Here is a 15,378-nt window from a genome sequence, read left to right as displayed (position 1 = left end):
TGCAGGACAAGATGACGTTTTCAGCGGTACCATGGATATTTATATGCGTCTTTTTCATCGTGCTTTATTGCACTTTGTTCGGCGGTATGTTAAATCATTTTTTGCTTTGTTTTTTATTTTTTTAAGGGGTTCGCTAAAGAGGTTAACTAATGGGACAGTTTTATACGGTGGATCATTACGGACGCAGCGATACCGAATGTGTATAGTTTTTTTTTATTTCCAAAAAATGAATTAGGGAATATTTTTTTTTTTAATTTATTTAGCAATATTTTTTTTTAATTATTTTTACACTTTTCTTTTTTACTTTATTACAATGTCCCAGGGGGAACATCACTGTCCTGTGACAGATCGCTGATCTGTCACATCACAGATCACTGTGACAGATCAGCGATATGTCACAGGCATAGACGCAGACTTCCTCATGCCTGCGCTATGCAGGCAGTGAGGAAGCCAGCTCCCTGCAGGCCCCAGAAGGTCCCCGTCGCCATCTTGGATTCGGGGACCTGCAGGGATGGAGCCCCCAGCAGCAGCGCTGCACATTGCGCTGCTGTGGGGGGCTCAGGGAAGCACGGAGGGAGCCCCCTCCCTGCCGATGCTTCCCTTTAACCCCCGTTGCACCACGATCGTGTTTGATCGCGGTGTGCAAGGGTTAACGTGTCGGGGGCGGTCCGTGACCACCCCTGACAGTGCCGGGTGTCAGCTGTGATAATCAGCTGACACCCGGCCGCGATCAGCTGTGCTCCCCCCGTGAGCGCAGCTGATCGCGCTAGACGTACTATCCCGTCCATGGGCATAGGGGCCCGGGTCCCATGGACGGGATAGTACGTCTGATGTCAGAAAGGGGTTAAACCCCCTGGTAGACCCATAGTAGTACCTACAGGCTGTTTACTTTCCCCATTATCGATAAAATGCCAAAGTTCCCTTGTTAAGACCACTAATTCATTCCTACTAGACACTTAACGTTTTCTGAGAACCATCTCTGAACTTGGTGAGATTAACAGAGAGGCCATACTGGTCACCTTCAACGTCAATAGTCTTTACACGTCCATAGATCATCATGAAGGCATACAGGCTTTAGAAAGTATGTTTGGTACATCTACCCATGATGTCCCAGCAAAACGATTTTGTTTAGAACTACTAGAGATAGTCCTCACAAAAAACTTCTTCCTGGACACATTTTATCTACAGACTCTTGGGACCGCGATGGGGGTCGAATATGGCTCCTCTGTATGAAAACTGTTTTATGCCCTGGTTTGAAGACGCATACTTTTACCTGCTCCCATACTTTGACCAACATGTTCTATTGTGGAGAAGATACACCGATGTGTTTTGTATTTGGTCTGGTCCACCTAATTCCTTACATGATTTCCAGTCTTATCTGAACACTATCCTTGAACTAAAATTCACCATTCATTCAGACATGACCAAAAAAAAATTTTTTAGATACCATGGTCAGGAAAGGGGATTTAGGCTATTTTTTTTTTTTAAAAACACAGATCGTAACAACCCACTGTATTTTACTAGCCGTCACCCCACCTATGCTAAAAAAAAAAAAATAATCCTTAAACATTTCTCAGTATCAACATCTTAAACGTGTAGTCTTGAATGAGACATTACACACCGTACATCTGCAGAAAATGCAAGAAAAATTTCATAATAGATGTTTTTCCTACTAAAATGCTCTTGGACGCTAGACAGAAAGACACATGGTGAAACCACACAGCATATCCATGACCACATTTCCAAGCCAAGTCCACCATTAGGTGCAAAAAACAACTACTTTTCATGATTTTAATTTAAAACGGTCACCAGATGTCACAAATGAAATAGTAGATCGAGCACGTACCTGCACCTCACAAAATTTTGGCTCAATCTGCAACTTTCCTGTGGAAAGTTAACCAAGAAGAGATGGAAAAACAACAGTGTCTAACATGACGTGCAGGACCCGACGCACAATTCTGTCACATGGCAGGAAGCACAGGCGCTTATTTTTCCTGCCTGATCTGCGTTAACGCCATACATCCCATATCCCATAAGAAAAGCATCACTGAAGCTAAGAATCAAGAAAACTGCAGTTATACATGGCAGTTAATCAGGGCAGGAGTCAGGTAACCCACACTTTGCTCTCTTTTATTCATGTGCTTTATTTCTATCCTCCTGTGTTGTCTTGCCATCCACATTCACCACCCCATCCCCCCTCCATCACGACTCATACACATCAGCCCCTCTATACTTCCCTCTCCCATGTACAGCTCCTATACACTCCTCACTTTCCTGACATACCTCAGCCGATCTTGCCCAAACAGCGCAGAAAAAAACTACTTACAATTCCAACAACTATTTGCTCTTTATCTTCCTACTCCTACTGATTTCAGGGGACATCTCCCCCATCAACATCCCCATTAACATCCCTACTTCCACATCTGCATCCCAGCTTCTATCACTAAGTACCTTTCTAGGCCTCTCAGCTTTCAACCTCTGAGACACACAAGGACGGTAACACCCTTGATCTGGTCTTCGTCCGGCTCTGTTCAATCTCCCACCTAAATAACTCACCGCTTCCACACTCTGATCACAACATTCTCTCCTTCACACTCACAAATCCTCGCCCACCCCAGCTCACTCGTACCTACCACACAGTCAGAAATCTACAAGCCATTAACCCTCACACACTTTCAGATTCCCTACACTCATCACTGTCCCCAATCTCCTCTTTTTCCTGTCCTAATCTGGCTGTTCATCACTACAATGACACTCTTAGAAGCACCCTTGACCAAGTAGCTCCCCTCACCCTCAGAACCTCCAAGCACAGAGTAAAACAGCCCTGGCCCACATCGCAAACTCAACTTCTCCAGCGATGCTCTAGGAGTGCTGAACGCCTATGGAGAAAAACCCGCACACCAGAAGACTTCATCCACTTCAAATTCATGTTAAGAAGCTATAACGCTGCCCTTCACCTCACCAAACAGACCTAGTTCACCACCCTGACCTCCTCACTAGCCAACAACCCCAAGAAATTTTTGATACCTTTCACTCCCTCCTCAGGCCAAAAGTACAAGCCCCTATCACAGACATTTGTTCTGATGACCTGGCCTCCCACTTTACAGAAAAAATAGATAATATCCATCAGGAAATCTGCTCCCAACCACCAAGTGCTGTGACTTCCATCCCTTCCTGCATCTCCCCTGGCTCACTTTCCACATTTGATTCCATCACAGAAGAAGTCTCCAGACTCCTCCTCTTCTCGTCCGACTACATGCACTACCGACCCCATTCCCTCACATCTCCAGTCTCTCTCTCCAGTCATCACAACCCACCTAACTACCATCTTTAATCTCTTCCTCTCCTCGAGCATTTCCCATCCTCCTTCAAACACGCAATCGTTACTCCATTACTAAAGAAACCCGCTCTCAACCCAACTTTTGGAGCGCCTAGTTTACTCCCGCCTTACCCGTTACCTCTCCACTCACTCCCTTCTAGACCCTTCACAGTCCGGCTTCTGCCACCTACATTCGACTGAAACTGCACTCAAAGTGACCAATGACCTTCTGACAGCAAAACGTAACGGTGACCACTCTGCTCTTTCTTCTTGACCTATCTGCAGTTTTCGATACTGTTGACCACCATCTCCTACTCTCTAGGCTCCAGTCACTAGGCATTAAGGACACTGCTCTCTCCTGGCTCTCTTCCTATCTTTCTGACCGCTCCTTCAGTGTTTTGTTCTCTGGCTCCACGTCATCTCCTCTTCCTCTCGCTGTCGGGGTACCTCAGGGCTCAGTCCTTGACCCCCTTTTCTCTCTCTACACGGCCCCAAATGGACAGACCATCAGCAGATTTGCCTTTCAGTACCATCTTTATGCTGATGACACACAACTATATACACGACATCCCCCGACCTTACCCCCGCTGTACTACAGAACGCCAGTGACTGTCTGTGCGCAGTCTCCAACATCATGTCCGCTCTCTATCTGAAACTCAACCTCTCCAAAACTGAACTTCTTCTGCTCCCGCCGTCTACTAACCTCACTAAATCTGACATTTCCCTCTCCGTGGGTGGCACCATAACACCCCGGCAGCAGGCGCGCTGTCTGGGTGTTATGTTTGACACCAATCTCTCCTTCACATCCCATATACAATCTCTTGTCCGCTCTTGCCGCTTACACCTAAAGAACATCTCTAGAATCTGCCCTTTTCTCACCATGGAAACAACAAAAACCCTCACTGTAGCATTGATCCACTCCCGCCTGGATTACTGCAACGCTCTATTAATTGGCCTCCCCGTCACTCGACTATCCCCTCTCCAGTCCATACTTAATGCAGCAGCCAGGGTTATCCATCTGGCTCATCAGTACTCGGACGCGTCCGCTCTTAGTCAATTGTTACATTGGCTGCCCATTCATTATAGGATCCAATTAAAAGTACTTATTCTCACCCACAAAGCTCTCCACGGTGCGGCACCCCCCTACAACTCCTCCCTCATTTCTGTCTATCGGCCTAACCGACCGCTGCGCTCTGCAAACGACTTTCGACTAACCTCTGCACTAATCCGTACCTCCCACTCCTGACTCCAAGACTTCTCCCGTGCTGCTCCTATCCTCTGGAATGCTCAAACCCAAGAAATCAGGACTATCCACAATTTGAATTGTTTTAGGCGCTCCCACAAAACACATTTGTTCAGAGCGGCCTATCACGTTCACTAATCACTGTCATTCTATGTGTAAGTGTGCGTGTGTAGCCCATTCACTATCTCCATCCATCCCTCACTCCCTCAAGATGGCTGGACCTTCATTATAAATATACACCTGTACTCTATCTCCCCCACCTCATTGTAGATTGTAAGCTCTCACCAGCAGGGGCGGCTTATTTAGTCTTATTTTGTTTTAAATATTGTATTGTTAACGTTGTTACTTATGACTTGTGTTTTGAAACTGTTAAACTGTAAAGCGCTGCGGAATATGTTGGCGCTATATAAAGATTATTATTATCATCATCTACGTTCGGGACAGACATTTTAGTGGCTGTTTCTCCTTTACTCACGTTTTGCGGTCATGGCGCTGCGTTCCTTATGGAGCAACTCCACCTCCCGGCCCAGCGCCCTCTTCTGCCTCTTCAGCTCGTCCTGCAGCACCAGGATCTTCAGACGCAGGCACTCGCTCTCCTTCTTCTACAAAATAGTGTTACAGAGACGCAGTTGACATCAGGAAATTCATTACGTCAATAGCGTAAAAAACATCAGACGACATGCTGCTCCAAGTCATCTAACCGCTGCAGCCAATCACAGGTTTGACTGAGCAACGAAGGGGTGAAAGGTGGAAGAGCCCCCAAGGGTCGGCAAGTGAACCATTTAGATTCTGCTGTCAGTGAGCGACTGGCATTTTACTGGTTAAACCGCAGTGATCAGAGCAAGCCCTCCACTAGAGGGAGCCCTTCCTCTACAGTATGCAGTGAGCTCCCCCTAGTGGTGGTCACAGGCAGACAGAACTTTGCTACTTATCTCTATGTCTTTGCTGGGAATAGGGGGGCGCTCTGGCCTGATAGCGAGGAAACGACAAATTACCAGATTATTATTCGATGACGAGATCCGAAGCTTCTCCTCGATCTCCTTTCCAATTTTCTGAACAGTCACCTGGGTTTGCTTGATGGCGCACTGAGCCCGGTGAAGCCTACAAAACAGAAGACAGCAACATGTATACGTACGGCCTCCATAAAGACCAACCAAGCGACTGTCCAAAAAAAAAAAAAAAAAAAAAAAAAAAAAAAAAAAGCACTTTGTGAATACCCTAACCAATTGGATACCTAATAGTGATGAGCAAACGTGGTCTGATAAGGTGTTATCTGAGCATGCTCGTGTGCTAACCGAGTGACTTAAGTTCCAGCGGCTGCACGTCACACGACTGTTCGACAGCCACAATACATGAAGGGACTGTTAGGTCAAGCAGGAGGGCGGCGATCATAAGAAGATGGGACCTGCAACACCCATCGGGCCAGACTGTCCCCCGGGTGAGTATAATAAAGCTTGTTTTTCTTATTTTTCAGGTCAGATCGGGGGCATATATACAGCATCATAGAATGCTGTAGATAAGCCCTGAAGGGCGGTGGCCGTATCTTATATCGGCCAATCCTGGTGACAGGTTTGCTCACATCTGTGTATTTAACCCCTTCATGACCAAGCCTATTTTAACCTTAATGACCAGGCCATTTTTTGCAATTCTGACCAGTGTCCCTTTATGAGGCAATAACTCAGGAACGCTTCAACGGATCCTAGCGATTCTGAGATTGTTTTTTCCTGACATATTGGGCTTCATGCTAGTGGTAAATTTAGGTTGATAATTTTTGCGTTTGTGAAAAAAAATCAGAAATTTGGCGAAAATTTAGAAAATTCCGCAATTTTCAAACTTTGATTTTTTTTTTTTTCTGTTAAACTAGAGAGTTATGTGACACAAAATAGTTACTAAATAACATTTCCCACATGTCTACTTTACATCAGCACAATTTTGGAAACAAAATATTTTTTTTGTTAGGAAGTTATAAGGGTTAAAAGTTGACCAGCGATTTCTCATTTTTACAATAAAATTTACAAAACCATTTTTTTTTTTTTAGGGACCACCTCACATTTGAAGTCACTTTGAGGGGTCTATATGGCAGAAAATACCCAAAAGTGACACCATTCTAAAAACTGCACCCCTCAAGCTACTCAAAACTACATTCAAGAAGATTATTAACCCTTCAGGTGTTTCACAGGAGCTAAAGCAACGTGGAAAGAAAAAATGGACATTTTAATTTTTCCAACAAAAATTTTCTTTTAGCATCAATTTTTTCATTTTCACATGGGCAACCGGATAAAGTGGATCCTAAAATTTGTTGGGCAATTTCTCCTGAGTACACCGATACCTCATATGTGGTCATAAACCACTGTTTGGGCACACGGCAGGGCCCGGAAGGGAAGGAGCACCATTTGACTTTTTGAATGGAAAATTAGCTCCAATCGTTATCGGACACCATGTCGCATTTGGAGAGCCCCTGTGTACCTAAACATTGGAGCTCCCACACAAGTGACCTCATTTTGGAAACTAGACCCCTTATGGAACTTATCTAGATGTGTAGTGAGCACTTTGAACCCCCAAGTGTTTCACAAATGTTTATAACAGAGCAGTGAAAATAAAAAATATTTTTTATTCCTCAAAAATGATTTTTAGCACACTATTTTTAATTTTCACAAGGATAATAGGAGAAACTGGACCACAAAAGTTGTTGTCCAGTTTGTCCTGAGTACGCTGGTACCCCATATGTGGAGGGGGGGGGGGGGACCACTGTTTGGGCACACGGCAGGGCTCAGAAGGGAAGGAGCGCCATTTGACTTTTTGAAATGCAAATTACTTCTAAATCATTTGCGCACACCATGTCGTGTTTGGAGAGTCCCTGTGTGCCTAAACATTGGAGTTCCCCCACAAATGACCCCATTTTGGAAACTAGACCCCCTAAGGAACTTATCTAGATGCATAGTGAGCACTTTGAACCCCCAAGTGCTTCACAGAAGTTTATAACGCAGAGCCATGAAAATAAAAAATAATTTTTTTTTCCTCAAAAAAAAGATTTTCAGCCAGCAATTTTTTATTTTCACAGGGGTAGCAGGCTATATTGGACCCCAAAAGTTGTTGTACAGTTTGTCCTGAGTACGCTGGTACCCCATATGTGGGTGGAGACCACTGTTTGGGCACACATAAGGGCTCGGAATGGAAGTAGTGACGTTTTGAAATGCAGACTTTGATGGAATGGTCTGCTGTCGTCGTTACGTTTGCAGAGCCCCTGATGTGCCTAAACAATAGAAACCCCCCACAAGTGACCCCATTTTGGAAACTAGACCACCCAAGGAACTTATCTAGATGCCTGGTGAGCACTTTGAACCCCCTAGTGCTTCACAGAAGTTTATAATGCAGAGACGTGAAAATAAAAATAAAAAATTTTTTCCAAAAAAATATTTTTTTAGCCCCCAATTGTTTTATTTTCCCAAGGGTACCAGGAGAAATTAGACCCCCAAAATTGTTGTGCAATTTTTCTTGAGTATGCTGATACCCCATATGTTGGGGTAAACCACTGTTTGGGCACACGTCGGGGCTTGGAAGGGAGTGAGCACCGTTTAACTTTTTGAACGCAAAATTGGCTGGAATCAATGGTTGCACCATGTCGCGTTTGGAGACCCCCTGATGTGCCTAAACAGTGGAAGCCCCTCAATTCTAACTCCAACCCTAACCCCAACACACCCCTAACCACAGCCCTAACCCCAACACATCCCTAACCCTAATCCCAACCCTAACCCCAACACACCCCTAACCCTCTTTCCAACCCTAATGGAAAAATAAAAATAATTTCTTTATTTTATTAGTTGATCCTGCCTATGGGGGTGATAAGAGGGGGGTTTATTTACATTTCATTCTATTTTGATCACTGTGAAAGTGATCAAAATAAATGAATGGAAATTGGAGCCGGCGGGCACACTGCGCATGCGCCCGCCATTTTCCAATATGGCGGCGCCCATGGTCCGGGACCGCGGGACGCCGGGAGCCATAACGGCACTCGGTGAGTACCGGGAGGTGGGGCAATCGGAAGTCGGGGGGAGCGGAAGGAAGGCGCGGGGGGGGGGGGGGGGGGGGGGGGGGGATGATGACAGCGGCGGCACATTGCCGCTGTCATTCAGTGGCGGGGGGCAGATCGCACCCGTTAACGGGTGGGGGGGGGGGGTCAGATCGCTGTCACCAGCCATGTCCGATGCTACAGCAGCGTCGGACATGGCTGGATTGTAATATTTCATCAATTTTCATTGATGAAATATTACTATCGCTCTGATTGGCTGTTAAAAGTGAAACAGCCAATCAGAGCGATCGTAGTCATGTGGGGGCGAAGCCACGCCCCTGATTTAGAAGAGTTAAAGGTTTGCTTTTATATCCCTTTAAATGCCTTTAAGACTTCGATTGCCTTTTGCCTTATTATTGCTAGAATTATTCTTATGTAGACTAGTAGTCTCTGTCTTCAAGGAAACTATACTTGTTATCATATTTGTTCTCAACAACGTGTTCTGGGTATATTGTAAACAAGGTACGACCCTGAGGTGATGGTGGGGGCCAAATGAGCTCCAGAGTCACATATTGTTGTAAATGGTATAGAAACATGTCTTATATTTCATTACGTCAGATAAAGTGATTTGACCACGGCTTGTGTGTTGAAGTCTCTTTGTCTCCAAGCGCTTGCAACAGAAAGGGCGAAAAACCTCACAATTCGGACTCACTGGTGATCTGGACAGCTGACGCTTGGTCAGAACAAAAGCAGCTACGACACCCCCTATGCTGAAGATCAAAGCCCCCTGTATCTGCGGGTCGTGTGACCTTTCCGTGACCTAGGTCACCCGACCCGCAGGGGGGCTTTAAAGTCATGACGCCACATAGGCGTCACTGTTCAGATTTGCAACAGTTTTCATGACGCCTATGTGGCGTCATTGGTCTTGAAGGGGTTAAAGTAGCTGAGATTCTCAGCAAGAAAGGTTGGAGAGTGACATGCACTTTTTTTTCTCACCTAGCATCCATATGACATGCGTATGCATTAGCTTTTACATACAGTAATTCTATGTCATTTCAAGCTGGTTTACAAACTAATAAAACAATCTTATATGTAGAGATAGATACATAGCTAGAAATATGCCAGCGAGTTATATTCAGTGTAGTATGTGTGTAATTTTCTGTACTTGTATTTAGCTAGTAAAGAAAAAGAATGGCGTACAGTCCCACTTATTTTCATTTACCAGCTGAGGGAAAGCAGACAGCTGAGAGCTGGTCTTAAAAGTCTGGGAAGGGTGAAATAACCATGGAGCCTCCCAGCCTACTAATATCTCACAGCTGTCTACTAAACTTTTACTGGTTACATCCGGATGTTGTGTTGAGCGGTGCATCAGCAATGTGACCACTGACAGGAGCTTGTGAAACCGGCTGTGAACTGCAATAACCTTAGGGGATGTCAGCGTTTGTGGCAGCAGGAGGAATCACACGATATGGTCAGTGTGATCCGGCTGTCATGCTGAGTAGTCGCATTAATGATGTCACTGCTCAACACACCATCCGGATGTAGCGGAGTTCAGGATCGTCATGGGACGGATTTACAGAGAAAACCTTTGGAATATTTAATTTTTTTTAATCACAATAAATGATAAAGAGGTTCAGGTAGTGTTTTTCTTTTTCTTTAAACTAAAAGGGCTTTTCTGAGTGTGAGTATTTTTGACATTGGAGTTAGTAATGGGGGGGGGGGTTGAGTCTTAAAGACACCTCTTCATTACTAACCCTTGGGCATGATGTCAGGTGACCAACAATTACCCCGCTTCCCAAAGCGCCGGGGCAAGCGGGAAGAGCGGAGGCCAAGTGCCAAAACTGGTGCATCTAGTGGATGTGCCATTTCTGGGGTAGCTGAAGACTGGTGTTATCGTCTGGGAGGGGGCCAATATCCCTTTCCCAGCCTATTAATATCAGCCCACAGCTGTCTGCCTAGCCTTTGATGGTTGTTAAAAATAGGCAAGACCTTACATCATTTTTTGAGGGGGTCCCTCTTTTTAATAACCAGTAAAACCTACGCAGACAGCTGAGTGGATATTAATAGCCTGGGAACCCTTATGGATATTGCCCCTTCCCAGAACAACAACACTAGCCCCCAGCTGTCGGCTTTCCCTCAGCTGGTTAATAAAAAAATAAGGGGGAATCCAAACCATTTTTTTCATTTAATTTTAGATTTGTAAATACATGTACAGTAAACTACATGCACTGCACCAATTATGTATCTATGACATCATTTTATCTATCCATTTATTATTATTATTATGCATTTATATAGCGCCATTTATTCCATGGCGCTTTACAGGGAAAAGGGGAAGTATAGACAAGTACAATAAACGTGTGTAAGACAAGGGACACACAAGTACATAAGGAGAGGGGACCCTGCCTGCAAGGGCTCACAGTCTACAGGGATGGGCGAGGATACAGTAGGCGAGGGTAGAGCAGGTCGTGCGGTGGTTCAGTAGACCGAACAATTATTCTAATTGCTGATGCTGTGAATTTACTGTACACGGCTGAAGAATTGTCGCATTTGCTATGAGATGGGTGCGTAAAAATGAGAGCACACGCATGGTGCATGTGCCATGCGATTTCCCCCCCCCCCCCCCTCGGACCTATTGACTTGCACTGGTGAGTCTCGGCCGTTTTACGCACCATGCGGTGATTTCTTTCCTTACCCCAATTCCAGGTGAGGTAAACGTCGCAGATGAACACTGCCCAATTGACTAATATTGTTGAGAGTGCAATACGATTTTGCATACAGATGTGAGTGAAGCCTTAGGCTGTAGCTTTTTCACACTCCCATGCTTTATACTGCAGCTTATATAATTTTTTTCTAGGACGCAAAGAGACCTTTAGAAATTCCTGGGGGGAGAAGGGGCACGCAGCTCTACACTTGACGTTCCGAGACATCAGGTGTCCGTCTCGTAATCACTGTCACTTTGAAGAAAATCTATCTAGTAGAGTTCTGGCAGTGGGGAACGGACGAGTGCTCTGGAGGCTGCGATACAAGAGATGCTGAGTACGTGACCGCTTTCAGAGCGACAGCACCATCTGGTGGAGACATGGAAGACCACCTAACAGGGCCACAGCACCATGTGGTGGACACACAGAAGACAACATGACAGTGCGACAGTCTGAAAAGTTAAAAAATGGTTTTAAGAATATAAAAATATGATTGGGGTCATTCACAACTCTTCCGCACAAATACAAGCCCTCCCATGGCTATGCTCATGGAAGAATGAAAAGTTGTGGCTCATGGCAGAAAGAGGAGGAAAATAAATAAATTAAAAAAAAAAAAAATCGTGCCTCTAAATGGTTAAAGCAGAGAACAGTGAAACGTGTACCTAGATCCATAGATGTGATACATCGATGCTAAACTTAGTGGATCTGCCAGCCCTGTAGCCAAAAAAAAAAAAAAGGCAGATCGGCCCCATAAAAAGATAGGACCAAAACTAGTTATTTTTCCTGGCAACGTCCCATCACTGTAGGACACAGAGCGGCAGGACGAGGCGGCCGCTCTACTGATCGTCCGGATGTTTATCTTCTGGCTGATGTGAGAAGTTCAGCTCTGAAGGTTTAACAACGGGGCAGGAGGGACATCGATATCCCGGAGTGCCAGTCCCGGGATCCTCCAGCGCCGACTCTGAAATCGGCAGGGGTCCTAGTGATCGCAACACCCGCAATCATTCATTTACCAGCTACACATGTACAGCAGACATATATATACCGGAGAAGTGCACCTACCGCAGCAGAGAGAAGACTCCGTAGGAGTTCCGCACCGCATTCTGCTCCACCTGCAGGTGGCTGTTCCGGTGTGACTCCGTGTTATCCTGCAGAGAGAGCAGATACATTCAGGACCATCAGGTTAGGTGCGGATTTATTGTTCTTGCCTCGATCACACACACAGCGCTCGCTAAAAAGGACGAAGAGGAGAAAACCCTGGGACCCCGATACTCGGCAGACCGAATGGCTGTGTTCTTTACCCCATATAGAGAATAGCTGCCATAATACAGCCGTTGCATGGATCAACCCCAAAATACCGGAAATGACAGGTACACTTACCTTACTCTCAAAAGAGGCGCCATAATATCCGTCATTGAGCCCAAAAATGATCTCATTTGGGTTACGAGCATGGATCTGCGGAGAGAAGGAGAAGAGTGTTATTAAAGGTCATATATAGGGCAGGCACCGGTGAGTAGCCGATCACAACACAGCAATCAGGTGTCTAATCCAGGTGGGAAAGAATACGCCACGCTTGTTCCCCCTCCTTGCCGCGGAGAGCCACCCCAGCGCCTGCCCTCCCTGCTGTGGCATCCACCTCGCACCCATCCTTCCCCCCTGCTGCGGCATCCACCTCACGCCTGTCCTTCCTCCTCGCTGCAGCATCCACCCCGGCGCCTGCCCTCTCTGCTGTAGCATCTATCCCGGCGTCTGCCCTCCCTCATGGCCGGGACAGCAACCCCGACGCATGCCCTCGCTGCTGCAGCATCCACCCAGGGCCTGTCCTTCCTCCTTGCTGCAACATCCACCCCAGGCCTGCCCTTCCTCCTTGCTGCAGCATCCACCTCACACCTGCTCTTCCTACTTGCTGCAGCATCCACCCCAGGCCTGCCCTTCCTCCTTGCTGCAGAATCCACTTCGCGCCTGTCCTTCCTCCTTGCTGCAGCATCCACCTCGCGCCTGTCCTTCCTCCTTGCTGCAGCATCCACCCCGGTGCCTGCCCGCTCTGCTGTAGCATGCACCCCGGCGTCTGCCCTCCCTCAAGGCCGGGACAGCAACCCCGACGCCTGTCCTCCCTGCTGCGGCATCCACCCAGGGCCTGTCCTTCCTCCTTGCTGCAGCATCCACCTCAGGCCTGTCCTTCCTCCCTGCTGCAGCATCCACCTCACACCTGCTCTTCCTACTTGCTGCAGCATCCACCCCAAGCCTGCCCTTCCTCCTTGCTGCAGCATCCACCTCGCGCCTGTCCTTCCTCCTTGCTGCAGCATCCACCTCGCGCCTGTCCTTCCTCCTTGCTGCAGTATCCACCCTGTGCCAGGCCTAACGTTGTAATTCAACATCCGATCCCTCTTTCGCCAACATCACTTGTGGGAGAAGTCGGGGACCCACATGTGAAGTGTTTATACAAAACTACAGCACAGGGGCCCTGACAAACTAACGCTGCGGCTCACACGCTCCGATAGCGAATCCTTTCTACATTATTTACAGACTTTCCACCACTCTGCAGTCTCCGCACTTGCTATAATTACTGGGGGAGACACAGTTGCAAGCGGAAAATACTAATACTGTGCGGTCACCAGAGGCTCAGAGTCATATATACATTGCCCCCACTTCAACTATACACCACCTCCTACCCCAGAGCAGCGCTCCCCAGGATAACAGGTGAGGGAAGAAAACATCACTAACTGTAGAGAGCAGGTGTGTTACCACCTGACATGTATGTGCACAAAGACAGCAGAATAGTGAGCGCAGCTCTGGAGTATAATACAGGATGTAACTCAGGATCAGTAATGTAATGTATGTACACAGTGACTGCACCAACAGAATAGTGAGTGCAGCTCTGGAGGATAACACAGGATGTAACTCAGGATCAGTAATGTATGTACACAGTGACTGTACCAGCAGAATAGTGAGCAATGTGTTAGTATCCAGTGTAAGTAGTAATACTCTGGATTATATGAGGCCTCACGGTACAATAAAGCGCACGGTGACAACAAGAACCAGAGACTTCTTACCTGAGGACCGAGGTATTTCAGTCCATCAAGATTGACTTTCCACTCAATTAAGAGCCGGTAAGTATCATTTTTGCCCCCCCATATCCTGACGATGAAGCAAGACACGGACGTATCCAGCCGGTCCGGCATCAGCCCGAAGTCCAGACTTCTCCATGTTGGATTCTAGAGAGAAATAAAATGTTGATAGTGTGAATGGATTCCTGGTGGTAAAGCACAAACTTTACATCTGAAGCCAGAAACCTGAAAGCAGGGGTCAGCAGCACAAGACGGGGATCTGGCGCCTGGACGTCCGCAGTATGAGAAAACAAGAAAAATATCATGCCCATATGGCAAGAAGCACCTCAATTGTGTAAAGAATAAAGACACTTTATTAAGCAAAAATGACAAAAAAGTGTCGCAGTATCTGAAGTTCCGCCTGTGTGAACAGTCGCCTCTGTATAAATTTGGTCTCCTCCCATAAAAGTGGTGATAAATGGTTCCTGCACTTATACCTCCATGTTATTTGGTCATTGACATCTCCAAACATATCCCCAGTAGTCGCACATTCTCCCCCCACAAATAGTCAGGGCCACCGCATACACATATACGTCTCCCCAATGGTTAAAGCAGCCGCACAGAAACCTACTTCTACACAGTTAAATGCGATGAGAACAATAAAACAAAAATGATCAATGAAAATCACAATTATCTCATGGAGGTCTGGATTTGGAATGTTACTCGGAAGTGGAAAATCAAATTACAGGCTGATGCCATGTTAATAGAAATGCCTCAAGACAAGGAAGTGATGCTCAGTAGTATGTGTGGCCTCCACGTGCCTGTATGACCTCCCTGCAACATGGGTATTCTCCTGTTGAGGAATCTTCTCCCAGACCTGGACTACAGCATCAGTCAACTCCTGGACAGTCTGTGGTGCAACGTGGCGTTGGTGGATGGAAGGAGACATGATGTCCCAGATGTGTTCGATTGGATTCAGGACTGGGGAAAGGACAGGCCAGACCATAGCATCAATACGGTCATCATTCAGGAACTGCTGACACTCTCCAGCCACATGA

At 46.5% G+C, this 15,378-nt stretch overlaps 1 protein-coding gene across 4 annotated transcripts in view; it reads right to left on the bottom strand.

Moving 5' to 3' along the window:
* The window catches only part of UVRAG (UV radiation resistance associated), a 91,356-nt gene that overhangs the window by 56,554 nt on the left and 19,424 nt on the right, over positions 1-15,378 (bottom strand). For all 4 annotated transcript variants that reach the window (XR_012220658.1, XR_012220659.1, XM_073548606.1 and 1 more), the window contains exons 4-8: positions 14,327-14,488; positions 12,654-12,728; positions 12,336-12,421; positions 5,558-5,663; positions 5,038-5,164 (exon numbers count right to left, since the gene is read on the bottom strand). Coding sequence is in view for 2 of the 4 variants with exons in the window: in XM_073548606.1 (XP_073404707.1) it covers positions 5,038-5,164; positions 5,558-5,663; positions 12,336-12,421; positions 12,654-12,728; positions 14,327-14,488 (556 nt within the window). In the remaining 2 variants the exon portion in view is untranslated. The remainder of the gene's footprint in view (positions 1-5,037; positions 5,165-5,557; positions 5,664-12,335; positions 12,422-12,653; positions 12,729-14,326; positions 14,489-15,378) is intronic.

The sequence above is a fragment of the Dendrobates tinctorius genome, unplaced genomic scaffold (genome assembly GCF_039654945.1).
Source record: "Dendrobates tinctorius isolate UK_male_01 unplaced genomic scaffold, ASM3965494v1 ptg000157l, whole genome shotgun sequence".
NCBI classification, from domain to species: Eukaryota; Metazoa; Chordata; class Amphibia; order Anura; family Dendrobatidae; genus Dendrobates; species Dendrobates tinctorius.
This window is presented reverse-complemented; position numbering and strand designations above follow the sequence as displayed.